Source organism: Carlito syrichta, unplaced genomic scaffold, assembly GCF_000164805.1.
Source record: "Carlito syrichta isolate Samal-C Ts95f unplaced genomic scaffold, Tarsius_syrichta-2.0.1 Scaffold304629, whole genome shotgun sequence".
NCBI classification, from domain to species: Eukaryota; Metazoa; Chordata; class Mammalia; order Primates; family Tarsiidae; genus Carlito; species Carlito syrichta.
In genome coordinates this window covers 756,545-782,957 of record NW_007248725.1, presented here as the reverse complement: position 1 = coordinate 782,957, position 26,413 = coordinate 756,545, and the positions used below count along the sequence as shown (strand labels likewise).

The 26,413-nt window shown below is 44.1% G+C and overlaps 2 protein-coding genes across 2 annotated transcripts in view; both read right to left on the bottom strand.

Annotated features, from left to right (window-relative positions):
* The window catches only part of KLHL12 (kelch like family member 12), a 41,511-nt gene extending 32,571 nt beyond the window's left edge, over positions 1 to 8,940 (bottom strand). The window contains exon 1 of the mRNA XM_021713607.1: positions 8,866 to 8,940. Within this exon, the coding sequence (XP_021569282.1) occupies positions 8,866 to 8,940 (75 nt within the window). The remainder of the gene's footprint in view (positions 1 to 8,865) is intronic.
* Positions 8,390 to 22,511, bottom strand: ADIPOR1 (adiponectin receptor 1). The gene is made up of 8 exons (XM_008060472.1): positions 22,445 to 22,511; positions 18,472 to 18,706; positions 15,805 to 15,921; positions 14,015 to 14,186; positions 13,203 to 13,389; positions 10,931 to 11,118; positions 9,584 to 9,777; positions 8,390 to 9,273 (listed from the first exon to the last, which is right to left on the bottom strand). The coding sequence occupies exons 2-8, from the start codon at positions 18,610 to 18,612 to the stop codon at positions 9,145 to 9,147; spliced, it is 1,128 nt and encodes a 375-aa protein (XP_008058663.1). The 5' UTR covers positions 18,613 to 18,706; positions 22,445 to 22,511; the 3' UTR covers positions 8,390 to 9,144.
* Positions 22,512 to 26,413: the final 3,902 nt, after the last annotated feature.

Below are 26,413 nucleotides of genomic sequence, written 5' to 3'. Positions count from 1 at the left end.
TTTTTTGATTTTATTGTAGAGATGAGGGCTCGCCAAGTTGCCCAGGCGGGTCTCGAACCCGCAGGATCAGGCAATCCACTCACCTCAGCCTCCCAAAGCTGAACCCGGCTTAAATTGAGCGATTTTAAAATGTTTATCCTTCACATATACTCCTTGTTATACGGTAAACCCAAATCTGAGAGGGCTTGTGCGCGTTTACCTATTCCAAAGAAGTCACCTAGAGGCCCAGCAGGGAAAGACACTGGTTTATTAGAACTTACCAGAGGCACCGATGACCCGTAGGTGAAGTAGCTGCACCTTGGGACAGTACAGCAAGCAGTTTTATAATCAAGCAAGTTAATTCAAATTGTTATACAATGTTTACAGTTACATTGATTAGGAGTGACACCTTCATTGCTGGCAGCATTGCTGGATCACCTGCACCCCATGACTCATTAGGAATATGCATATCCTTCAGAGACCAGCCTAGACCAAAGTCTGCTCCCTGAGGAAAGAGGAAGAAAGAAGCCAGATATAGGGGAAAAAGAGTCTATATCCAGAAAATACCATATACTCCTGCACATGTAAAATTATGAACATAGAAGGTTGTCCACTGCAGCACTGTCTATAGATTAGATTGAAAACAACATTAAATGTCCTTTAGTAGGGGACTGATTCAATAAAGTACTGTGCAGCTGTGACCAGTGTGTACAGACTATTGTGTAAAAACGTGGAAGATAGAATATTTACATTTGTTTGTGTATATATAAAATGTATTTAGAAGCATACAAAATAAAGTGGTAACATTGGTTTCTTTAGGGAAAAGAACTAGTTGGTTGTGGGGAAGAGGTTTTTTTTTCCCTATATGACTTTTTGTGCCTTTTGAATTTTCCTTCATGTGAATTCAAAATATGTTCGGAACTGGCCATGATGTCATGCATGCTAGTAGCCCAGCTACTTGGGAGGCTGAAGCCACAGGGTCATTTGAGTGTGGGAGTTCGAGGCTGACCTGGGCAGCATAGTGAGAACCTGTCTCAAATATATATATTTTTTGAACAAACATATATATGTTTGTTTTAAATAAAGAGTAAAAATAATTCCTTGTTTTCTGGATATAAAATAGTACTTTAATAATATTGCCTAATTCCTGGATGCTAAATTAAGGATTTTTCCAAATATGAGAGGGAACTTAATAAAAGAGGCTTTGTTTAGAATATGGCCACTTTTTTTTCACAGGATCAAGACTGGAGATGTTAGCAAGAAACTCAACACACCAAAGAAATTAGTTCTAGGCTTCTCCTGATTCCATTTCATTCAGGTGTACAGTTCTAGACCATTTGGGTCTTTAAGTCATGGGACAACTCCATTCCCATACAAGAATATTTCCAGTCATTTAGATATCTGACCCAATACTTATTCCCAAACTTATTCTGAGTTTCTTAGGTCTATTCAGGATGACTGGATCCAGATAAGATGAGTGAGTCGGTCAGGATCTGTACATCATCTTGCCTGTATGGCTTGGACATCTGAGGTGATTCTGGGTGTTCATAGCTAGTGAATTGAGGGAAAATGGAATTTTCCCTGGAAATCTAGATCAAGTGCATAGAGTGCAGGTTGAATCCATAAACAAGCTAGGCAAAATACATTGTATTTTTGCACTGCCAGAGTGTGACAGACATGAGAATGCACTCTCATTCACTAAGCATGGTCCCAGCTGCTGCTTAGAAATTCATTCCTTGAATTTGTACCTGGGCTGAGGTCACGTCTTCCAAGTTCTGCTTCCTGCCCCTGACTGGGGACTGCTGAGTTATGCAGACCCTTTCCGGGGGAAGTGGGACTCCCTTGTCAGCAGATAAAGGGACTTGTCAGCACAGCAAAGACTTCCCCAAAGGACTTTGCTGAACCCTCCCTTCAATTGCAGTGCAGCCTAGGATGCTTCTCTTGTCCTCTCTTTGTGGGTCAGACTTGCATCAAGGTCTAATGGTTCTCCCAACCTTCTCTGGGGCCCTTCCTATTTTCCTTTACATACAAGCATTTCCCCTAATAAAATCCAAGAATTAATAACATTTAATTTCGTCTTAGCAAATGCTTTCTCGAGGATCAGATGAATAAGGCACTCAAGAATTTCTTGCTGGATGCGGTGGCTCACTCCTATAATCCCAGCACTTTGGGAAGCCAAGGTGAGAGGATTGCCTGAGCTCAGGTGTATGAGACTAACCTGAGTAACATGGTGAGACCTCATCTCTACAATAAATAACAAAATTAGCTGGGCGTGGTGGCGCATGCCTATGGTTCCAGCTACCTGGAAGGTTGAGGTGGAAAGATCACCTGAGCCCAGCCGGTTGAGTCTGCGGTGGCCATGAGCTTGTCTCTGCACTTCAGCCTGGGCCACAGAGTGAGACTTCAACTAAAAAAAAAAAAGTTTCTTTGAGTTCTATTCATGTGTAATAATCTGACTTTACTAATGTTCCCAAAGTCCTGTTTTTTTGTTTATTGAAGGTAGATGGCATATAGAGATAAGTTACCCCCAATTTTTGATTTATAGATAAGAAAGTGGTGGAATCAGATTCTTCACTTTTTTTTTTTTTTTTTTTTGAGTTGGAGTCTCAATCTGGCCCAGGCTGGAGTGTAGTGGCACATTCATGGCCACCACACCCTCGACCTGCTGGGTTCAGACAATCCTTCTGCCTCGGCCTTCCAAGTAGCTGGAACCACAGGCACGTGCCACCATGCACAGCTAATTTTTAAAATTTATTGTAGAGATAAGATCTCACCAAATTGCCTGGGCTGGTGCTGAACCCCTGGGCTCAGGCAATCCTCTTACCTCGGTCTCCTAACGTGCTGGGATTACAGGCATGAGCCACTGTACCCAACTAGATTCTTAGCTTTTATTGTTGGCCTTTTTTTAAATGGAAGCTCATCAGTGTTTGTTTGGTCACCATTTGTTTGTTCTATAATGTTTAGTACATAACAGGTCCTCAAGTATTTAGGAAGTGAACGAACCAGAAGTATGTAGTTAAAGAAAGAAGATAATAGTTACCAGCAGCTAGTTAGGAGTTCTGATAAAAGTAAGGGAAGAGGCTGAAAATGGGAGCAAAGGAGTTTTTAAATGAGCTGAGACATTAGAACATTGGGTTTAAGTGAGAATGATCTGGATTCAGACACTGACTCCAGTCCTGTAATTTTAGAAGGCATCTGAATTTGCAACCACTAGTATAGAACTAGAAGGAAACCTAAGGGCCGCCCTTGATCCACTCCATCTATTTCCTAGATGAGTAAATAAGCTGATACACAGCAGGTGATTAAATCTAGCGTGTTCAAACTTGTTGAAGACCTGTTATGTGCGAGGCACTATAGAACAAGTGAATAACAAAAACACTGATGAACTATGATTGAAGAAAGGCCAAGAATGAAAGCGAAGAATCTGATCCTACTCCTTTCCTATCAGCAAATCAGCTATTAGGGGAGAGACTAGCTTATTTTTTTTTCCTTTTCTTTTTTTTGAGTTAAAGTCTCACTCTCGCCCAGACTGGAGTGCAGTGGAATGCTCACAGTCATCACAGCCTGGACCTGCTGGGCTCCAATGAGCCTTCCACCTCAGCCTTCCAAGTAGCTGGAACTACAAGTGTGCACCACCACACCCAGCTAATTTTTTTATTTATTGTAGAGATGAGATCTCACCGTGTTGCCCTGGCTGGTCTTGAAAATGCAGGTTCAGGCAATCCTCTTGCTTCTGCCTCCCAAAGTTATGGAATTACAGGCACGAGCCAACATACCTGGTTGAGACTAGCTTATTTTCTTTCTACTCTTTTTTTTTTCTTTTTCTTTTTTGAGTTGGAGTCTCACTCTGTCGCCCAGACTGGAGTGCAGTGGCACGCTTCCAGCCACCACAGCCTCAACCTGCTGAGCTCTGGCGATCCTTCCGCCTCAGCCTTCCAAGTAGCTGGAACTACAGGCATGTGCTACCACGCCCGGCTAGTTTTTTTGATTTATTGTAGAGTAGAGGTCTCACCAAGTTCCCCAGTTGGGTCTCGAACCTGCAGGCTCAGGAAATCCTCTCGCCTCGGCCTCTCAAAGTGCTGGGATTACAGGCTGAGCCACCAAGCCCGGCCCTTCTTCCTACTCTTATTACCTACTCCACATGGTTAAAGATATAAGATACCCGGGCTCAGTGGCTCAGCCTGTAATCCTGCGCTTTGGGAGGCTGAGGTGAGTGGATTGCCTGAGCCCGCGGGTTTGAGACCTGCCTGGGCAACTTGGTGAGACCTCATCTCTACAATAAATCAAAAATTTAGCCGGGTGTGGTAGTGTGCGCCTGTAGTTCCAGCTACTTGGAAGGCTGAGGCGGAAGGATCGCCGGAACCCAGCAGGTCGAGGCTGTGGTGACCGGGAGCGGCCATTGCACTCCAGTCTGGGCAACGGAGTGAGATTACAACTCAAAAAAAAAAAAAAAAAGATATAACATACCAAAAATACAAGAGGTGCTCAAGAAATGTTCTCTCTCAGATCCGCTTTGCAGGGTCCTGAAAAGTACTGAAAAATGAAGAAACACACTCTAGGTTTAATCAGTTGCTATGGATCTCATCTCATTTAAAAAATGGGGTTGACTGGGCACAGTGGCTCAAGCCTGTAATCCCAGCATTTTGGGAGGCTGAGGCGAGAGGATTGCCTGAGCCTGCGGGTTTGAGACCAGCCTAGACAATATGGTGAGACCTCATCTCTAAAATAAATTTAAAAAAATTAGCTGGGCATGGTAGCATGCACCTGTAGTTCTGGCTACTTGGAAGGCTGGGGCAGAAGGATCGTCGGAGCCCAGGCACATCAACGCTGGGGTGGCCATGAGCATGCCACTGCATTCCAACCTGGGCGACAGAGTGAGAATCCAAATCAAAAAAAAAAAAAAAAAAGGGGGGTTGGATCAGATATGACCCTAGGTTTCTTCCCAGTTTCTAGACTAGTGGCTGCAAACTCAGATGCCTCCAGGGTTCAGGAGATGACTGCAATGAGTGAATCACTCTAGGTAGGAACAATGATAAATAGGAGAGCACAAGTCCTCTGTAGAGGGCATAGCTACCTTTGAACTGCAGTTGATTGTTCTCACGGTGCAAGGCCAAACAAAACATGTTTATAGACATTTTCAGCCTACAGGTCATGAGTTTGTGACTTCTGCTAACAGTTCCTTGAGCATTTTTAAAAATTTTAAATGGTTATGGTTTTGGATGAAAAAATATAAAATACCTATTACATATAGGCAATAAAGGTTCTAGGTTCAAGGAACACCCAAGTACTCACCACATAATTAAAAATTGAACACTTTACTTTTTTTTTTTTGAGTTGGAGTCTCACTCTGTCGCCCAGACTGGAGTGCAGTGGTCGCTCCTGGCCACCACAGCCTCGACCTGCTGAGCTCCGGCGATCCTTCCGCCTCAGCCTTCCAAGTAGCTGAAGTAGCTGGAACTACAGGCGCACGCTACCACGCCCAGCTAATTTTTGACTTATTGTAGAGATGAGGTCTCGCCAAGTTGCCCAGGTGGGTCTCGAACCCATGGGCTTAGGCAACCTACTCACCTCAGCCTCCCCAAGCGAGGGATTACAGGCTGAGCCACCGAACCCGGCTAAACACTTTACTTTTAAATATTCTGTTCTTACTCCTTCAGAGGTAACTGTTTTTCTGAACTAACATTCCCTTTTTAAAGTTGTTTTTTTTTAAAAATTGAGTCTCATTGTCACCCAGGCTGGAGTACAGTGGCATGCTCACGGCCAACCTTCCACCTCAGGCTTCCAAGTAGCTGGAACTACCGGCATGTGCCACCATACCTGGCTAATTTTTTGATTTATTGTTGAGATGAGGTCTTGCCAAGTTGCCCAGGCTGGTCTCGAACCCCTGAACTCAGCCAATCCTCTTGCCTCTCCCTCCCAAAATGCTGGGATTACAGGCATGAGCCACCAGGCCCGGCCTGATAGTGTTTCATTATATGAGTAAACCAAGATTTATTTCTCCATTCAGCAATTTTGGACTTTGCAATATTTTGCTACTACATACAGCTTCATTTAACCTTTTGGTACAAGCCAAGTTTATTAAGAGCAGTGTGTTTTTTGAAGGGTGAGTTGTGACCCATTATTGAATAATGAGAACAATTTAATGGGTCAACCAGCTTTTTTTTTTAAGTGAGGAAACTTAGGATAGATATCAGATGCATCTCATACTATAAAGTGCTGTTTCACGAAATGCTTGAGTGTTGTAACATGTATATACCCTATGCATATCCATACAGTGGTCCTGCCCATGTACGCTTCCAACAGCACCATCTGGTCTGCTCCACATTCGCACTGACACTTAATATTAGGCTTTTTAGTTTGTGCCAATCTGGTTGTGAGACAGAGTAGTTAGTACAGGTTAGGCAGAGATAAATTTCTTGTAGGCAGGTTTTAGAAAGCGTCATCTTGTCAGTAGGCTGAACAGCCTGGTGAGTTGGAATGTGAGTTCAGTGTGGACTCCCAGTCCACCCCACCCTCTCAGCTCACCAAAGGAAAACTCTATCAAGGTGGTTCCCGAACCAGGAATCAAAAAAGCCATAGAAATGATAGAAAAACCCCTTTGAGCTCATGAACTTATGTATTGAAAAGTCTGGCCTCGCCAGGCTCGGTGGCTCAGCCTGTAATCCCAGCACTTTGGGAGGCCGAGGCGAGTGGATTGCCTGAACCTGTGGGATCGAGTCCCACCCGTGCAACTTGACGAGACCTCGTCTCTATAATAAAATAAAAAATTAGCCGGGTGTGGTAGCATGCACCTATACTTCCAGCTACTTGGAAGGCTGAGGCGGAAGGATCGCCGGAGCCCAGCAGGTCAAGGCTGTAGTAGCCGGGAGCGTGCCACTGCACTCCAGTCTGAGCGACAGACTCCAGCTCAAAAAAAGAAAAAAAAAAGAAGTCTGGCCTCCCTGGAAAAGACCACCCATTCCTCCCATCAAAGGCAGAGAGATGTCAATCTCTCTAGAGTGATGGTTACCTAGGTTCTACCTTCCTTAGTGTTTTAATCATTGTGAAGGTGTATCAGGCCTGTTGTCAAAAGCAAAAAGCACCATTTCTCTTGCCTGACTCTGGCATGTGTATCTTTCCCCTCTTCTTTCTCTAATAAACTCTGTTGGTCACTCTAAAATTCATTTTAGGGTTGAGTCAACGAATCCATGAGTTTTGTGCCACATCCCACCCAGCATCAGTTAAAGTGAGATGTAGTGAGATAGTTTACCGTTTAGGTTTTAATTTTCACTTCCCTTATTGAGGCTGAGAAGCTTTTCAAGCCTGCTGGTGTTGGTGGATTACTTTTTTTTCTTTTGAGTTGGGGTCTCACTTTGTTGCCCAGCCTGGAGTGCAGTGGCACACTTCCGGCCACTGCAGCCTCGACTTGCTGGGCTCAGGCAATCCTTCTGCCTTAGCCTTCCAAGTAGCTGGAACTATAGGCGTGCGCTACCACGCCCAGCTAATTTTTTGATTTATTGTAGAGACGTCTCACCATGTTGCCCAGGCTGGTCTTGAATCCGTGGGCTCAGGCGATCCTCTCACCTCGGCCTCCCAAAGTGCTGGGATTATAGGCTTGAGCCACCATGCCCGGCCAGTGGATTACTTTTTAAAAAAGGATTATTTGTTCTCCCAGTTGTACAAACTTGACCCTTGAAATGAACCCAACTGTATAACTGAAGATGACTCCCCTTTAATTGCCCACATTTGCTGAAAAGTGATTACTGCTGGCCTGTGCTACCTAGTGAGCAGAACCCGTCTGGTTGAGTACACATCACAAAGGCTCAGAGAGGTGTGGAAGACCCCTTGATGAGACAACCCTAGATGAGGTGGGACAGATCTCTCAACTCTGGGATATCTCCTAACACCTTTGAGAATCTGTTTATTTATTTATTTATGGAGCTGGGGTTCTCACTGGCATGACACAGCTCATCGCAGCCTTGACCTCCTAAACTCAGGCAATCCTCCTGTCTCAACTTCCCAAGTAGCTGGGACCACAGGTGCACTTTCCTGATTACCTGGCTAATGTTTTGACTCTTTTGTAGAGATGAAGTCTCACTCTGTTGCCCAGGCTGGTCTTGAATACCTGGGCTTAAGTGATCCTCCCATCTCCGCCTCAGAGTGCTGGATTACAGGCACGAGTCACTGCACCTGGCCTGAAAATCTTCTAATTGTTAACCATTACTATAGCATACTGATTTCCCTAATAAGATGGTCTGTGCAATAAGTAGAAAAAAATAAAGCTGTATTGAGCAGCAGATGCTGAGGACTCAATTAGGTTCATTCTTGGCCTGCATATACCAGTCTGTCAAAGCTTATTAGCAGAATCTAAAATTAGTACAGGTCTTAATCCTTTGGAGTTGTGTACAAATAATCGAAACCATACATGTTAAATCTTTGAATGCCAAGTGTCTTCTGTACTTTCTTTTATTAACATCATAGTCTTTGCATCAAGATACATAGCAATGATAGCAGGTTTATTTTTAAAGCTTAGTATTAAATATTAAATATCTTTCCCCATTTTAATTTTACATTACTCTGACAAGAAAAAAAAATTAAAACTCAAGTTATTTGAAGCCTGGACACACTTCCATGATTAGCTGGGCTATGTAAAAGTTGGTGGTTTTATTCTTCCTGCTGTGTAAGCAGATCCAGGCCCTAGAAAGATAGGACCAGGTTATATAATTGTTTTTGAAAAGTGTGCTACAAAAATGGATGGCCTGTTATAAGCCAGGATACAAAGTAAGGATGGGGTTAAAGGACATTTTCTTTCAGAAAAAAGACAGAATTTCTGAAGAGTCCCAGTTCATAATTTTTCCCAAAATGGTCAGAGGAGAGGGTAAAATCTCAACATGAGTTTCAAAGTACCGTCTCTGTGAGGGGCTGGTAGTTGCCTTGTGAGGAGGGTGACCGCTGTGGAGGGGGATGGCTAAGTTTGACCATCACCCTCTTCCCAGCTAGGGGAATAGAAATGGAAAGTTTATTGCCCAGTGGGTGTGAAATTGGGCTGATGCTTGGTTGGTGCTGAATTCTCTAAGAGGTTTCTTCTAGAAACAGACAACTCAGACTCTTCCTCTCACTTCAGCAAAGAAGTTATTTTTAAAAGCACTTGGGAAGTTCCTCCTCCACCCCTCAGGCTGGGAAGGCTCAGAGAAGGGAGTCATCAGTACAGCCACCTTCTAGACCATATCGGAATTCCTGAAGGTTGGAGACCCCATAGAAGTGAACAAAGGCTGCTGCCACCACCAGGACGTGGAAAATCTGATGAGACTGGAACTGTAGGAATAAAAAGAGAAGAGTCTTTAAGATAATGGCAAGGAGGAATCAGAAATAAGAGAAAGCATTTGCCACTTTTAGTTTATCCTTAGACTACCTTTTTATATCATAAAAGTCATATATTTGTTATAGAAAATTTCAGAAACACAGTCCTTGTCAGAGTTACACCAAAATGTTAATATTGGCAATTTCCATATATATATATATATATCCCCAAACACTACATGAGCCAAGTCCCTTACCACCTCAGACCTTAACCTTGGGATGGTCACTCACCATCACAGTCTCTGCCAGAAGCTTCATTTCTTACCCATATGTCAAATTTCCCAGGAAAGAAGCGCTCAGGAATTCGAGCAGCATAAAGGCCAGCTCCGGTGATGTACATCACAGCCATGAGGAAGAACCAGCCCATCTGGCCCACTGTGGCAGCCTTGACAAAGCCCTCAGCGATAGTAAAGTGCATGGTGGGCACAACACCACTCAAGCCAAGTCCCAGGAACACTCCTGAACAGAGCAGAGCAAAAGACTTAAGATCGTCACGCTAGGAAACAGCTCTACATGGAAGGCGCTATTGTCTTACTCTGGAATCCAAATATATAAGATAATTAGCTATTTTTTTATGAGCAGTATATGTTTGGAAAATTTGGCTACAAGATGGACATCAGTCAGCAGATATTTCTTCTACAGCCAGAATGGGAAGAAGGCTATGCAAGTGTTTTATTACCTTTTAAGGAGCACCAAGAACAAGCATCTCACAGTTTTCATCATGTTAAGAAGTCTAAGCAAAAAGATATGTCAGCACCTTCTGACAGCTAACTTAGGCACAGAACCCAGATGGCAAGTTTCAGTTGACTCCCAGGTCAGAGGAGAGCAGGGTAGGTTTCCCATTAAAATCATAAGAGACACATGTAACCAGGACTCTGACCTCCTGAGTAGACAGATATATTCAGATTAGTGGTTGTCCTGTAGGTGCTGGGACACAACAAATAAGGCAGGAGCAAGACAAGGACAGGTACTTGTCTCAACACCACCATACTATAAAAACAGAAGGGCAGAGACTACCTTTTCCATCTTTGTGGATACCCTTGTTGAAGCACAATGCAGCATGGCACATGGTTGGTGCTTGATAAACGTTTAATACTTTTAACTGAAGCTTAAAACAGCAGATATGAAGACGTTTAAAGGGGCTGAAGACTAGTTGTAATTAGTGGCGTTGCTGCAAGTAATAAAAGCTTGAAATAGAGTCCAGAAAGATGACACAAAGATGTTTATGCATGTAGCTATTACACTCGTTGTTACTAGTGTTTATGCTCAGAGTATATTATTCACCAAACCAAGCATTCCATTTCTTTAGTAAAATGCCTTTGGGTGTTTTAATTTTCATCCTTTGGTCTGAGTGCTTAGGACTCAGGTCACTAAAATAACTGCTGGCAATTAATTGACCGTGTGGGTAACAATTTGTCCCCATTAGCATTCTTCTGAAATAGCACTATACTTGGGGGTAATTGAGTTTTGAAAATTCATGCTGCTTTGAAAGCACTAAACAAAAATCAGGGTTTGGGTGGGGTTCCCAAACTGCAAACCTTAGGGCCCAGGGTTAAGCCTATCAGACCCAAAGTTCAAATACCTCTGAGGTTTAATATGTCTTCCTACCCACCTGCTCTTGTCTGTCGGTGCTTAGGAGTGGCAAACCGGTCCCACTGTGCCACAATGATGGCCGAAATGCCCAGGATACAGACGATGGAGAGGTAGATGAGCCGTGGCTGTGGGGAGCAGTAGAAGGAGTAATAGAGCCAGGGGACAAAGCTCCCCATAATCAGTAGAGCAATCCCTGAATAGTCCAGTCTAAAAGGGCCACAAAATGAAACAAATCAGTGGGCAAAATGAATCCATATGGCTCATGGAACTACTACTTCCTCTCAGATTTAACTGTCCCTAGTTTCCCCTCACTTCCCATACAATCCATCCTGTATTCTGGATTAAAATTCCACAAGGTCAAGTGCTTCTATTTTACAATGGAAAAGTCTAAGAATCACTGCTCAAAGAACTCCATCCCTTTCCCTTAGTGATGAACAGCCATATCTCCCCAGCAGATACTTGAGCTCTGAGTAAGTATTCCCGCATTCTGATAAGATGAGTTCTAAAAACAAAATCCTGCCAGGCTTGGTGGCTCAGCCTGTAATCCCGCGCTTTGGGAGGCTGAGGTGAGTGGATTGCCTGAGCCTGCGGGTTCGAGACCTGCCAGGGCAACTTGGCAAGACCTTATCTCTACAATAAATCAAAAAATTAGCTGGGTATGGTAGCGTGTGCCTGTAGTTCCAGCTACTTGGATGGCTGAGGTGGAAGGATCGCTGGAGCCCAACTGGTTGAGGCTGCGGTGGCCGGGAGCGGCCACTGCACTCCAGTCTGGGCAACAGAGTGAGACTCCAACTCAAAATAAATAAATAAATAAAAACAAAATCCTTAGACTGGGAGTATTTCCTTCCCTCCCTCCCTCCCTTCTTTGAGTCAGAGTTTCACTCTGTTGCCCAGGCTGGAGTGCAGTGGCACACTCCATAGCCTTGACCTGCTGGGCTCTGGCGATCCTTCTGCTTCAGCCTTCCAAGCAGCTGGAACCACAGGTGTGTACCACCATGCCCAGCTAATTTTTTTGATTTCTTGTAGAGACAAAGTCTCGCCAAGTTGCCCAGTCTGATCTCAAACCCCTGAACTCAGGCAATCCTCTCGCCTCTGTCTTCCAAAGTACTGAGATTACAGGCATGAGCCACCACGCCCAGCTGGAAGTATTATTAAGGGAATACTTTATTTAGGTTGTTCTCTTTTTTTGTGTTTGGCTTTTTTTGAGTTGTAGTCTCACTCTGTCGCCCAGGCTGTAGTGCAGTGGTATGCTCACAACCACCACAGCTTTGACTTGCTGGGCTCAGGTGATCCTTCCGTCACAGCCTTCCAAGTAGCTGGAACTATAGGCATGTGCCACCATGCCTGACTAAGCTTGTTCTCTCTTAATTGACTTTTTAAATGATGAAAATGTATCCTTGTTATTGGTATTATTAGAAAAACCAAAATAATACACCACCACCATTACCACCAAAATCAACAAAACCACCACCAAAACAAGCAAACAAACAAATAGAACCCCAGGGTCAGAGTTGGGGTTAGAGGGAAATCATAAGAGGATGGACATCTGGCGTTTCCAGCAGTGCATGGGCAGCAAAGATAAGCTTTACTTGGCTGGTGAGTAGGAGCACTAGCAGAGCAACACACAGACTATTTACCACACCCTACTATGGCTTAGGCCAATAGGAAGGCAAGCTAGGATTGGGTACAAGGTCTTGGAAGCCCACTGGCACCCCAAGTTTCACAAAAGATAGTACCGCTCACGTGGTAAATATATTCCATGACTGGTTTCCATCTGTTGAGGAGGCTGCAGTAAGTTTTTCTTTTTTCTTTTTTTTTGAGTCTGAGTCTCACTCTGTTGCCCAGGCTGGAGTACAGTGGCATGCTCACGGCCACCACAGCCTTGACCTGCTGGGCTCAGGTGAACCTTCTGCCTCAGCCTTCCAAGTAGCTGGAACTATAGACATGCACCACCACACCCAGCAAATTAAAAAAAAAATTTATTGTAGACACGAGGTCTCACCAAGTTGCCCAGGCTGGTCTTGAACCCATGGGCACAATCTTCTCACCTTGGCTTCCCAAAGTGCTGGGATTACAGGCATGAGCCACCATGCCTGGCAGTAAGTTTTTCATAAAGTGTTTTCAGAGAGAAGCTTCATTGCCCTATTATACCCACAGAACAGAAAGTCCATCCTCTGGCATATCAAGGAATCCTTAGGACTTCTAGGAGTTCCCAGCACCCAGTCAGCTCTGAGGTCACAAGATGGGACAATAGCGCATGGTCTTTTGCTAGTGCTGTTCTTTTAACTCACTTGGAAAAAGTCCGAGAGACTTTCTCTGAATGACAATAGACGGTGTGGAAGAGCCAGGAGAAGCTGAGGCAGAGCACTGCACCCAAAAAGAACATCCCAAAAACCACCTTCTCCTGGAGAGGGGCCATGAAGTACATATTTGGTCTGAGCATGGTCAAGATTCCCAAAAAGAGAAACAGCACAAAACCTGCAGAAGCAAAAGAAACACGTAAGGAAAAAGGAATGTGTACACTTTGACAATTGATGACTTTAAATTAGGGAGCTATGGGGTTTAGCTGTGTGAACTGCAGCGAGAAATTTCACACAAACCCAAAAGACCATTTTTTGAGATGCTGGCATTTTGTTTTTTATGAAGAACATATTATGGAAATTATGAAGTAGACAGTTCTGCCAGGAATCACAAGAGAATGTCTAGTCTCAATTTCTTCAGTTTCTAGGTCTTCTTCTTCTTCTTTTTCTTTTGAGTTGGAGTCTCACTCTGTCGCCCAGGCTGGAGTGCAGTGGCTGCTCCTGGCCACTGCAGCCTCGACTTACTGGGCTCGGGCGATCCTTCCACCTCAGCCTTCCAAGCAGCTAGAACTACAGACATGCACTACCATACCCAGCTAGGTTTCTAGGCTTTCTATCAACATCTTAAAGATCAGTGATCAAGGGCCAACCAAGGTCAGTAGTGGTTTAAAGGCAAAACTCTAGCTGTCAGTCAGTCTGAGCAAGTTTGTTGTCCTTCTTCCTTCCCATGGACAAAGGGTATTGGCAGTTAGGGAGACAAAAACAACAAAAAAAAAGGATTTCTCCTCATTTAAATCACTCACCAAGCAGATGGGTCCAAATATTGCCAGTTTCTGTATGGATGCGGAAGATACTCTTGAAGCAAGCCCTAAAGGAGGGCATGGGTGGTCTGTGGCCATGTAGCAGATAGTCATTGTCCTTCAGCCAGTCAGGGAGAACATCATATGGGATGACCCTCCAGCGTCCTTCCCAGACCTAGAATACATACACTAGACAGAGCCTACAAATTCTAACTTCCCCAAGGATAAGCGGTGAAGGAGTACTAGTCTAGGAAGATGTCAGTCAGGGTTTGAAGGGTCCTAGGTAATAGTGCAAGACATAGTATGCATGGGGCTAGCAGAGTAGATTTATATCTTCACAGCTTTTTTTTTTTTGAGTCAGGTTCTCATTCTGTTTCCCACGGCACTGCAGCCCCAACCTCCTGGGCTCAAGCAATCCTTTCACTTTAGCCTTCTGAGTAGCTGAGATTATACCAGCTAATTAATTTTTGTAGAGACAAGGTCTCACTATGTTGTCTAGGCTGGTCTCGAACTCCTGGGCTCAAGTGATCCTCCTGCCTCGGCCTCCCAAAGTGCTGGGATTACAAGCATGAGCCACAGCACCTAGCCTTGACCACTTTTAAAAAATCCCCTTGGCTGGGCACAATGGCTCAGTCTATAATCCCAGTACTTTGGGAGGCGAGAAGACAGGATTGCTTGAGCCTGGGGGTTCAAGACCAGCCTGGGCAACTTGGTAAGACCTTGTCTCTACAATAAATCACAAAAACTAGCCAGGCGTGATGGCATGTGTCTATAGTTCCAGCTAATTTGGAAGGCTGAGGCAGAAGGATCGCCTAAGCTCAGCAGGTCGAGACTGTGGTGGCCATGAGTGTGCCACTGCATGCCAGTCTGGGTGAAAAGAGTGAGACTCTAACTCAAAAAATAAAATAAGTAAATAAATAAAAATAAAATTTAAAAATCCCCTTGTCCTTGTTTCATGTTAGTTTATCAGGATCATCTTTAGGTGTTTCTTGAGCCTTAAGGAAGAAAATATGGTACAAACTCCTTTAGGCTACTTGAAATTTTAAAATTAATATAGTGAATGAAAACAAAATACTTCATAAAAGTGGTTTCAAAACACATACAAACCCCTCCCTTGCCCCTCTTCTTCAGGACATTCTGTGTGCCACTTGTCTGATCTTCTCCCCATGTTGGATTCTAAGTTCTTATTAGGCTGGGACTATGTCTTTTTAGAGCAGGGGTTCTTAATCTAGGATCCACATACTATGGACAGAATCCAGGGAGTAGATGGAAAAAAGTATATTTTCATTTTCCTCTAAGTAAATTTAGAGTTTTCGTTAATTATAGATACAGGTGCCAAACCACAGCAGTATTAGTAGAACTTGTGGCTTTGTCACCAACAGAAATCACAGATATTTCCATTTGTTTTGGTGATATCTTAAAATACTGTTTCTAATTGTCACTACTTAGAAATGACAAATTTTAATATAATACATTACGGCTTGTCATTAATGCATATTTACTGTTTTAAAAAAGGCTCATATTACTCTATATTTAAATATTTTGATGATTTCCAAAGGGAGCCATAGGATAAAAAAATCAAGAGTCCTTGTTTTAGGATATATTTTGAACAATGTCTCACACAGTAGCAGTCAAAATTTAGGGAGTCTTTCCCTTGATTTACCTCATGTTAAGCAAAAACCAAATCCACCCATAGGAGTAAAAGTTCTCCAACCCAATGCAATCTCACCAGCTGGGAACCCAAACAAGCATGCTGCCCTTCTCTTTCCAGGACAGATGCTAATAGGCTGTACCTTATACACAAACTCCTCCATCTTCTCCATGGCATGGTGGGCTTGTAGGGGAAGCGTCAGGACCCGTACCTCCTCCTCTTCTTCCTGGGGCACTGGGCATGTTTGCTCTTCTTCAGCCTGTAGAAAAAACAAAAAACAATCCAGGGAGTCATGTCATAATCTGTACTATTCCAGATCAGAAAGGTCCAGGAAACCCAAACCTAATGCTTTCTGCCCAGCCTCTTCCCAACATAGGGTCTCATGACCTCTTCTCCAAGAATACTTACTGAGTTTACAACACTAGTTAGAGATTTATTAATACTTTGAACATGCTGGAGTGAATGTTCTATTTAGCACTCAGGAGATAGAATCCCAGCACTTTGGGAGGCTGACCTGAGTGAACTGCCTGAGCCCCGGGGTTCAAGACCAGCTTGGGCAACTTGGTAAGACCTCATTTCTACAATAAATAAAAAATTAGCCAGGTGTGGTAGCACGCACCTGTAGTTCCGGCTACTTGAAAAGCTGAGCCAGAAGGATTGCCAGAACCCAGCAGGTTGACGCTGGGATGGCCGTGAATGTGTCACTGCACTCCAGCCTGGGCAACAGAGTAAGACTCCAACTCAAACAAACAAACAAACCCCAAAACTTTCAAACAATGAAAAAGACAGAGATCTCTTTAACAATAATTCTGTCCGGGGACAGTCGCTCATGCCTATAATCCCAGCACTTTGGGAGGCCAAGGTGAGAGGATTGCTTGAACCCGGGGTTCAAAACCAGCCTGGGCAACTTGGTGAGACTTTGTCTCTATAGTAAATCAAAAAAATTAGCTGGGCATGGTGGCACATGCCTGTGGTTCCAGCTACTTGGAAGGGTGAGGCAAAAGGATCGCCTGAGCCCAGCAGGTTGAGGCTGCGGTAACCATGAGTGTGCCACTGCGCTCCAGCCTGGGTGACAGAGTGAGACTCCGACTCAAAAAAATTTTGTTCATAGTTCCCTGTTCACTGACTCTGGGGGCTATCATGACTGAAACTTTGTATCCATAACAGCTCCCAGGAGTATTAGGACCTCAGAACTGGTTCCAGGGAAGACATCAGTACTGACTTCTGGGCTTAGAAGAGTGCACTCAGAAGAGTACTTGCCCCTAAGTGGGAGAGGTCTTTCTCTCTGCCCCAAGGCCCTGAACCATAGAGATGGAAAGCCTGGCAGTCTAACTCCTTGTCTGGGTTATTTCTCTCTCCTGCTGATAGTCGCTGGTTAACACATGGACCTTCTTAGATTTTGTGTTACAGATTCCAGCTAGCTTACCCCAATGTACACTTTCTCTTCCTAAGTAACAAAGTCCTTCCTTTTGTTTAGGGTGGCAATGTGATTGCAATTTGACTCAGGCTACATTTCCTAACCTCTTTGTAGCTGAATCTAACCATGTAACTAAGTTCTGGCCTAAGTGTTGTGAAGTACTTAGTCTCTTTAAAAGAGAAAGACCTAGGGTTTTGGGAGGCTAAGATGGGAGGATCGCTTAAGGCTAGGAGTCAAGACCAACCTGGGCAACATGGAGAGACCTGTCTCTCTCTTTTCCTCCTTCCTCCTTCATGGGGGGTAGAATGTGGGTATAATGGGGAACACATTATGAACGATGGAGGAACAAGACAGATGCCTGACAGCAGTGGTGCCTCCATATCAGCCTGGGATTGGTTACTTCAGAATTCTACTTGAGAGACTTCTATCTTGTCAAAGCTATGGGGATTTTTGCTTGTTATATGAGGTCAAACCTAATCCTGATTGACTGCTTCTTTCCTTCATTCAGACACTTACTGATTACTTAATGGAGTTCAGGTCTTGTGACAAGTCCTTAGAGTTACAAAGACAAGTAAACTACCAAAAGTTTACAGTGGGAAAAACAGACAAAAAGATACTTATAATACAGTAGGATAAGGACTTGGATTGATGTCTTTTGGAAGAAAGGTGAGATTTTGTTTTTTTTTTAAGTCAGTTTCACTCTTGCCACCCAGGCTGGAGTGCAGTGCACACACACAGCCACCGAAGCCTCAACCTGCTGGGCTCAGGCGATCCTTCCACCTCAGCCTTCCAAGTAACTGAACTACAGGCATGAGCCACCAGGCTCAGCTAATTTTTTGATTTATTGCTGAGACAAGGTCTCACCAAGTTGCCCAGGCTGGTCTCGAACCCCTGGACTCAGGCAATCCTCTCACCTTGACCTCCCAAAGTGCTGGGACTACATGCTTCAGCCACCATGCCTGGCAGGAAGGTGAGATCTTAAAAAACAGAGACTAGCCGGGCTTGGTGGCTCAGCCTGTCATCCCGTGCCTTTGGGAGGCTGAGGTGAGTGGATTGCCTGAGCCCGCAGGTTCGAGACCCGCCTGGGCAGTGAGACCTCATCTCTACAATAAATCAAAAAAAAAATCAGCCGGGCGTGGTAGCACATGCCTGTAATTCTGGCTACTCGGAAGGCTGAGGCAGAAGGATCGCTGGAGCCCAGGAGGCGAGGCTGCGGTGGCCGGGAGCGGCCACTGCACTCCAGTCTGGGCGACAGAGTGAGACTCCAACTCAAAAAAAATTAAAAATAAATAAATAAATAAAATAAAATAAAATAAAAAAAAAAAACAGAGACTGACAGAGGTCCAAGGAGCGATGCTGGTCAAGGGAGTGATTCCTGGGAAGATGACTTACTTTGGTTGGGTTGGCGATTACCCGTTTGCCCTTCTCTTCCAGCAGGGGTCCCAGTTCAGCCAGTTCCACTGTGTCAGTTTCCCTGTTACTGGCAGGAGCCCCATTGCCCTGTGCCACCACAGATCCTTTGTGGGAAGACATCTGGCTGGTACTTCAATACCCTGCAGCTTCAGCTTGGGGAAAGGTTGGGGTCTCTCAGCCCCAGGGGGCAGAGATCGCCCTGTGATGGTAGACACTAAAAGCAAACACAAACATGAATGGTTGACAATGTAGTCCTCTTGTAGTTTCATTTCTATAAACCAATACTGCATAAGAAACTAATCAATCCATACCCTGCCTCCAATTCTAAAGGTCAGTCATTTGCTTTAAATGAAATCTATTCCTTCCCTCCTTCTTTAATATCACCCTTCACTCAGCACTTCAGTAATTTTACAGAAAAGGCTGAAAATATAACACCTAGTTGCTTGCCTTCAAAGGATCTGTGTTTAGTGCACCAAATTGTCATCACAGAAAAACAGCTACCTCCAACTCTCAGCTCCCTCTCACAGGTATGGAGCCCACTTAATGAGAAGAGTCTTGCTTGCCATTCCCAAATCTCACTCTGCCCAAGAAAGTACTAGCTCAGAGACTGAGGAACAAAAACATAAAACCAACACCTGGTTGCAATTACTACATGATCACTCATGTAGTATAAATGAAGGCGAAATAAAGTATATACCATCTGAACTCAGGCATCATCTACAAATATTTTGACAAATGTGCCATACATATGAAAGGACCTTGGTTGTAGGACAGATCCCTACTGGTTAATTTCTAAGAATCAGGATTATAGCCTGGGTTCAATACTTGGGTAACAAGCTTTCATCATAATCTCTCCTGAAAGCAAGCAATAACTTACCTGGAAGGAGGAAGTTAAAGACAAGGAGGCAGTCCCAGGTTTGTCCTTTGCCACACATGTACCTAATAACCAGCTCCACAAGAGCTTGTCCCAACCACCATAGCCTATAATCTAGGCCCCAGTCAAATTAGTTTTCAGAAACTAGAGACAGGCACACAGATTCTATAGGAAAACCAGAGAAACCCAGAACTCAGTTTTCTAGGAAAAGTCTCAGAGACACTTTAGGTTTTCTTGGGTTGGACTTTAGTAGTGGCAGTAGTCTTTAATCAAGCCTCAGGGACATGCGAATAATATTGAAAAGGGGAGGAAAGTTGCCTAAGATTTCCCCTATATTGTAAATTACTGGTTCTTCCTCCCAGCCCCTCCTCCCAACAAAGGACGTTATTACTCATAGTAATAGCAGTAGCCAGAATATTAGCATTCTCTTGCATGGGTTATCCAAGCCCAAATAACCACAAGGCAATGCAGAGAGGGTCAGGTAACACCTGAACATGGTGTGGGCTGCATTAGGGAGAAGAAACTTAAGCTTAGGGCACCCAAATCTTATTTATTTATTTATTTATTTTTTTGGAGTCGGAGTCTCACTCTGTCGCCCAGGCTGGAGTGCAGTGGCATGCTTCCGGCCATTGCAGCCTTAACCTGCTGTGCTCAGGCAATCCTTCCACTTTAGCCTTCCAAGTAGCTGGAACTACAGGCACATGCCACCATGCCTGGCTAATTTTTTGATTTATTGTAGAGATGAGGTCTCGCCAGGTTGTCCAGGCTGGTCTCGAACCCGTGGGCTCAGGCAATCCTCTCATCTCGGCCTCCCAAAGTGCTGGAGTTATAGGCGTGAGCCACCGCGCCTGGCCTTTTTTTGAGTTGCAGTCTCTGTGTATGGCACGCTCATGGCCACTGTACCCTTGACTTGCTGAGCTCAGGTGATCCTTCCACTTCAGCCTTCCAAGTAGCTAGAACCACAGGCATGCACCACCACACCCAGTCAATTTTTTTGTTTACTGCAGAGACAAGGTCTTGTCAAGTTGCCCAGGTTAGTCTTGAAGACCTGGACTCAGGCAATCCTCTCGCCTCTGCCTCTCAAAGTGCTGGGATTATAGGCATGAGCCACTGTGCCTGGCTAGAGTGCCCAAATCTTTCATATTGGGCAGCAAACATGACTTTGCTCCCAAGGGAGACACTATATCATCCATGGCTGTTCACGATATAGACAAACATTTTGACATCTTGTACTAGTTCTTTTTTTTTTTGAGTTGGAATCTCACTCTGTTGCCCAGGCTGGAGTGCAGTGGTATGCTCACAGCCACTGCAGCCTCAACCTGCTGGGTCCAGGAGATCCTTCCACCTCAGCCTTCCAAGTAGCTGGAACTACAGGTCTGTGCCACCATGCCCAGCTAATATTTTTTTAAATTATTATTTATGGTAGAGATGAGGTCTGGTCAAGTTGCCCAGGTTGGTTTCGAACCTCTGGACTCAGGCAATCCTCTCGCCTCTACCTCTCAAAGCACTGAGACACTGCACCCAGCCTTATTAGTTCTTTTTTATTTTATTTTTATATTTGAGACAGGATCTTGCTATGTTGCCAAGGCTTGTCTTGAATTCTTGGGCTCAAGTGATCCTCTTGTTTCAGCCTACCGCGTAGCTGGGAATACAGGAATGTGCTACCTTGCCCAGCTTTGTACTAGTTCTTTTTTATCCAAGAGTAATCACAATTCCTTCTTAGGGATTACAATTCTCCCTCTCTCTCTTCCTCCTCCCCTCCTATAGCTGGGACTCCCTTCTCTTCTCTTTTCCTGTCCCTGAACTTCAGGAACTCCAGGCTCTCCTGCCTTTGGATTCTGAGACTTGAACCAGCTCAGACTGAGCCAGCTTCCCTGGTTCTCTAAGCTTGCAGATGGCATGTTGTAGGACTTAGCCTCCATAATCACATGAGCCAATTCACCTACTAAATCCCCCCTCTGTCTATACATAAATATCCTATTGGCTCTTTCCAGAGAACCCTCACTAAAACACCAAGGGAGAGCAATCCTCAAGTTTCAAAACAGTCATGAGTCATGCGATGGTTAACCCACAAGCACAGCTGAAGCAATAGGCAAATCTAGTCCGAGAGACAAACACTATAACTTGCTGTACAGCAGACTTGTATGGTGTCAACACATAGACAGCTCTTCTTCCTCTAAATGTGTAGGACTCTGACAAGATGCCAGCACACAGTCACAGTCAACAACTGAGCTCAAGGAGTACAGGAAACAGGAGGCCCCTGAAGACCTCAGGAGATAGCCAATGAACGTGAGAAGAAACGTTAGGAAATCTTTCAACAGGCTGACCTCAAAATGTATTTCCTCAAAGTGAAGTACTACTGAAAAAAACAGCCTTATCAAGAAATACCTTATATTGTGAACAAAAAATATAACAGTTTCGGGCATCTTGGATAAGTCTGAAAAGAGGAGCATACTTAGCCTAGAATACTGTTGTCAATATTCAGAGCAGGTCACCAGGGCAGAAACAAAACAAGGCAACTTCAGATTCTGGGATGCAATACATGGGTCATAAAATGATACATATCCCTGATTTTCAAAATGAGTGAATGAATGGGGTAGGTTCCAGCCAACAAACATATGACTTAGTTTCTTCCCACTAGGTAAGGGTTGCAAATTTTTTTTGTGTGCTTGTGGGGCTTTCTATCATACTTTTCCCTGAAGTATATCAACACATTTATTGTTAGCAAGTGTATTTAGTACTAGCACTTGAAGGCATCCTAAGGTACTATGCAAATTACAAAATTGAACAAGTTTTGTCATCATCTTCAAAGAACCCACAGTCAGATGACATAGGTACTCTGTGATATGTCCAAGACAAATGATAAAATTTCATTGTTCCAGGAGGGCAGTGGAGGGAGAGAATCCTTCAAGCAAAATGGTCACAGGCTAAATTTCAGTTACTTTGAGTGCTATGTTACTATTTTACCAGAGGCAATGAGAATGTTATATACAAACTTTAAGTTGGGCAGAGACTTCTAACCAGCCATCAGCTACAACTCATCAGACAAAATATATCATCATGCATCAAAGTACATACAATGGAGGTCAATGGAGATCATGTCATCATAGTGAGCAAAGTCCATTGTCCAGTTTGGTCTTCTAAACTGTAGCAACACAGAGACAGGAAAGGGAGAGAGAGGGGTTGGAGGTCTGGCAAGAAAGCAGAGCAGATAATACTAGGATCTGAAAATATCACTGCCATGGAGTGGACCACTCACAACAACTCAGAATTACAAGCGTTTTACTCTATTACATGAAATCAGCACAAATCCCTAAGGTGTTAGACTGATTCTAAAAGACTGGAAGAGCCCACTTTCTGCCAGCTTCCTATGTCCTTATGTATTTTACAGGAAACACCTTTCCCCTCAAACTTGCCACACCCAACATAACAAATTATATTTGAGCCAAACTCTACTGAATGCATTTTTTATGGGATTTCTTCAACTCAAGCTAATAAACCTTTACCACTAAGCTTTCCAACTGGATAAACCTAGGATATTAGAGTGTAAGGCTGTGGAGCTGGGAGGTGTTTGTGCTCCTATAAATAAGATAATCCTGTGCTAAACTTGGAGTAAAGATTGATTCTTAATCACCAGCCAGTTAGCTGGAGGGTTATTTCACTTACGGTCTTTGGAAACATTTGTACTGTGAACCAGTTCCCAGGTTTTTCAGGTTATAGCACAATCCTTCCCTGGAGTCAAAGGTACAAGGTTCGAGGAGGTTTATTTTTTATTTTTTGTGTGTCAGGGTCTCACTATGTTGCCCAGGATGGTCTGGAATTCCTGACCTCAAGTGATCCTCCCACCTCAGTCTCCCAAAGAGCTGGAAGTATAGTTGTGAGACACCACCCTGGCCTTCTAGGAGTTTTTAACTTGTGGTCTCTGGACCCTTGGAAATTTCATGGGTAGGTTCTATCTATGCTTAGTTTGATTCTCATTGTTCTAAAGTAAGACTAGTCTAGCGATACAGACAAAGAACACAGCTATGTTCTCCCCTATGTACTCTTTTTGTTAGGGAGGATACTTTTCATAGCTTTGTTGGAGAAAAATTAATAAGGAAAGACACATGCTTGAAATTATCAAACTGCAGTAATAGAGCCTCAGCACTCCAATTTGATGCCAAGTGTCCCAGAGTTTGAAGTGGAAAATTACAATCTAACTTCCTTTGTAGCACTTCCCCAGTTAAAGCTATACTGACAGAAGAGGTCTTTTTTTTTAACTTTTAATTTTTTTATATTAAAGATGTGGGGTACAATTTAGGGTTAGGTATACAAATGTTCATTATGCAGGTACCCTTGTTGATGAGGTGTCCCCCCTTCTCCAGGCAGATTCCCACTATTGCCAATCCTGCTTCCTTGCCCCTCCTCCCGGCTAGAAGAGGTCTTTTTGATCCCTAACAGAGAAAGGTAAACTTTCCTAATGATATGACCAGAAAATAATTTTAAAAAAGTAAACGGTATACAAGTATATGAGGGATCTTCATGACAGCCCTTTTTTTTTTTTTGAGTTGGAGTCTCACTCTGTCACCCAGACTGGAGTGCAGTGGCCACTCCCGGCCACCGCAGCCTCAGCCTGCTGGGCTCCAGCAATCCTTCTGCCTCAGCCTTCCAAGTAGCTGGAACTACAGGCGTGCGCTACCATGCCCGGCTAACTTTTTGATTTACTGTAGAGATGAGGTCTCGCCAAGTTGCCCAGGCGGGTCTCAAACCCGCGGGCTCAGGCAATTCACTCACCTCAGCCTCCCAAGGCGCGGGATTACAGGCTGAGTCACCGAGCCCAGCTACAGTCCATTTTTAATATCTTTTGAGTACATGGTCTATGGTCAATATAGCACAATAAAGCACTCACTTTATGCGGTTTTCCATAGAAGCCCCAATGAAACAAAAGCAAACTAGATGCATCCCTAAAAGTCAACTATGTGGAACTGATTTGGCTAGAGGACACTTTCAACAATCTTTTCAATGCAAGATAGCTACAAACTTTATAAACATTATTCACATTCCAACAATTCTATAGAAAATAGAGAATCAACCTTGAGCAGGGTGAGAGGAATGAAGTCTAGTGGGTGAATTAGGGACAAATGAACATTAAGGATAAAATGTAACAACTTTGATCTGTATCAGTCCCAGGGGAAAAAAAACCTCACCATAATTAACAATGCTTCTATATGTAAAGGTGACTGTTTAGTTCACCAGTGTGATCAAAAGTAGATGGGATGGGATAATGTAGAAAGAGTGTTAAAGTGTTTCTGTTTGGCTTTGTATTGCAGAAATCAAAGGGCATTTCTTAGAGAAATAGAGGAAACAGAAGGGCAAATTCTATCCTTTATTAATCTGAGAATATCTACCAATGCATGTTGTAGCTACAGAGGCAAGGCAAAGAGAAGACCCAGAGGCTTGAAATGGTTGCTGGCCTCTACTATAAAAGGGGGAAATAATTTTTGTTTTTTAATTGCATTACTACAAGGTTAAGAGACATTAAGTGCTGTAGGAATTCAGAAGAAAGCTCAGTTTTAGTTGAAATGATCAAGAAAGTGTTGTGGAAGGTTTTTAAGGAAGAACCTTGATAGGTAGAGATGGGAGCAGGACATTGCAGGAGGGTACATGGTGTGAACAAAGGCATGAAAGAACACAGCTCCCAGGGCAGTGAACGATCCACTTTTCCATAAGCGAGACTTGGAAAGGTAAAATGAGGCCAGACTGAAGAAACTGAAAATAGCTTAAAAGCCTACTTAAATGATATACTTTATCCATTAGTATTGGGGATCTAGTGGATTAATGTTGCTTTCTGTTCTTTTTCTGAGCTTCTATCCTACTTGCAGGCAAAATGATAGCTTATTTATGTATTTATTACTTGGGACACATGCAATTTCCTGGCCACAGAGAACAGAAGGCTTTTAGATTCTCCTTTGCAATTAGGTAGTTTTCTGGCGGTCTACTCTAAGCTGCACCTTCACAGATAACGTCAGTTTTTAAGATTGATTGCCCTAGTACCCATGACAACACAGTACATAGAAGTTACTCCTAGAATTAAGAAATTTAGTGGCTGCAAGCTGGAAACCCTGACATTGCAATCTATTTAGCGCCACCCTATCTAAATTCCTGGCAGTGTAAAGATACCATAAAACCTCAGCAACAGCAGTTGCAACATCATAGCCTACCCAACCACTATCAAAAGAGAAAAGCAGTGAACAGACTCCACTATTGGTTCATTTCAAAAAAGAACCAGTCATTATAGTCATTTGATCGAAAGCAACAGCCTATATATTCTCTGCAGTGTTTTCTAGCCCGTCTTCTAAATACTTGAGGGAAATACTATGATTAATCTGGTGAAGTACCGTGGCCTCCATTGCTCCTTTAACATCTGAAACTATGTAAACTGAAATTGGCCTTGTCAGTTTCCCATTCTCCCATGAAGCACCAGAAACCGGGGGAAAGTATTTATCTACTTTATCTTCTTAAAACCAAAAGCTTGAAGATCAAAATTCCCAGACAAAAGACAGCATACATCAATCCTAGATGTCCGAGGGAATGAAATCGTCCCTAACGTTCATCTTTTGCCCACATTTCAGCCTTCAGGATTACCTTAACACCGTAGAGTGTCCAGCAACCTCCTCTCCGCCCCCATCCAGGTGGGCGCACTGTCACGGTCTGAACTGCCAAAGACCATTGGTCGAGTAACCTCAGGGCTTCCCCGGCCCTTGGGGCCGGCGTTCCCTGCTGAGAGGCGGTTCTGCGACCTGGGCCAGCAGCCCACCTCCCCACGCGGCGGAGGCCTTGGAATTAGGCTTAGCTCTCACTGTCCGCTCCAACCCCCGCGGGGCTGAGGGCACGGCACTCACCAGCACCGCTGAGAATCAAGTGTCAGCAGCCCACCGCACTAGGCAGCCTCGGAGGCCGCCCAGGAGGCGGCGCGCAGTGGGAGGGGCCGGAAATGTTTACAACCTCGCCCGCCCAGATGCCGAGAGGCCCGGCCGGCTCTGGGGCCGGGACCCGGGACCCCGACAC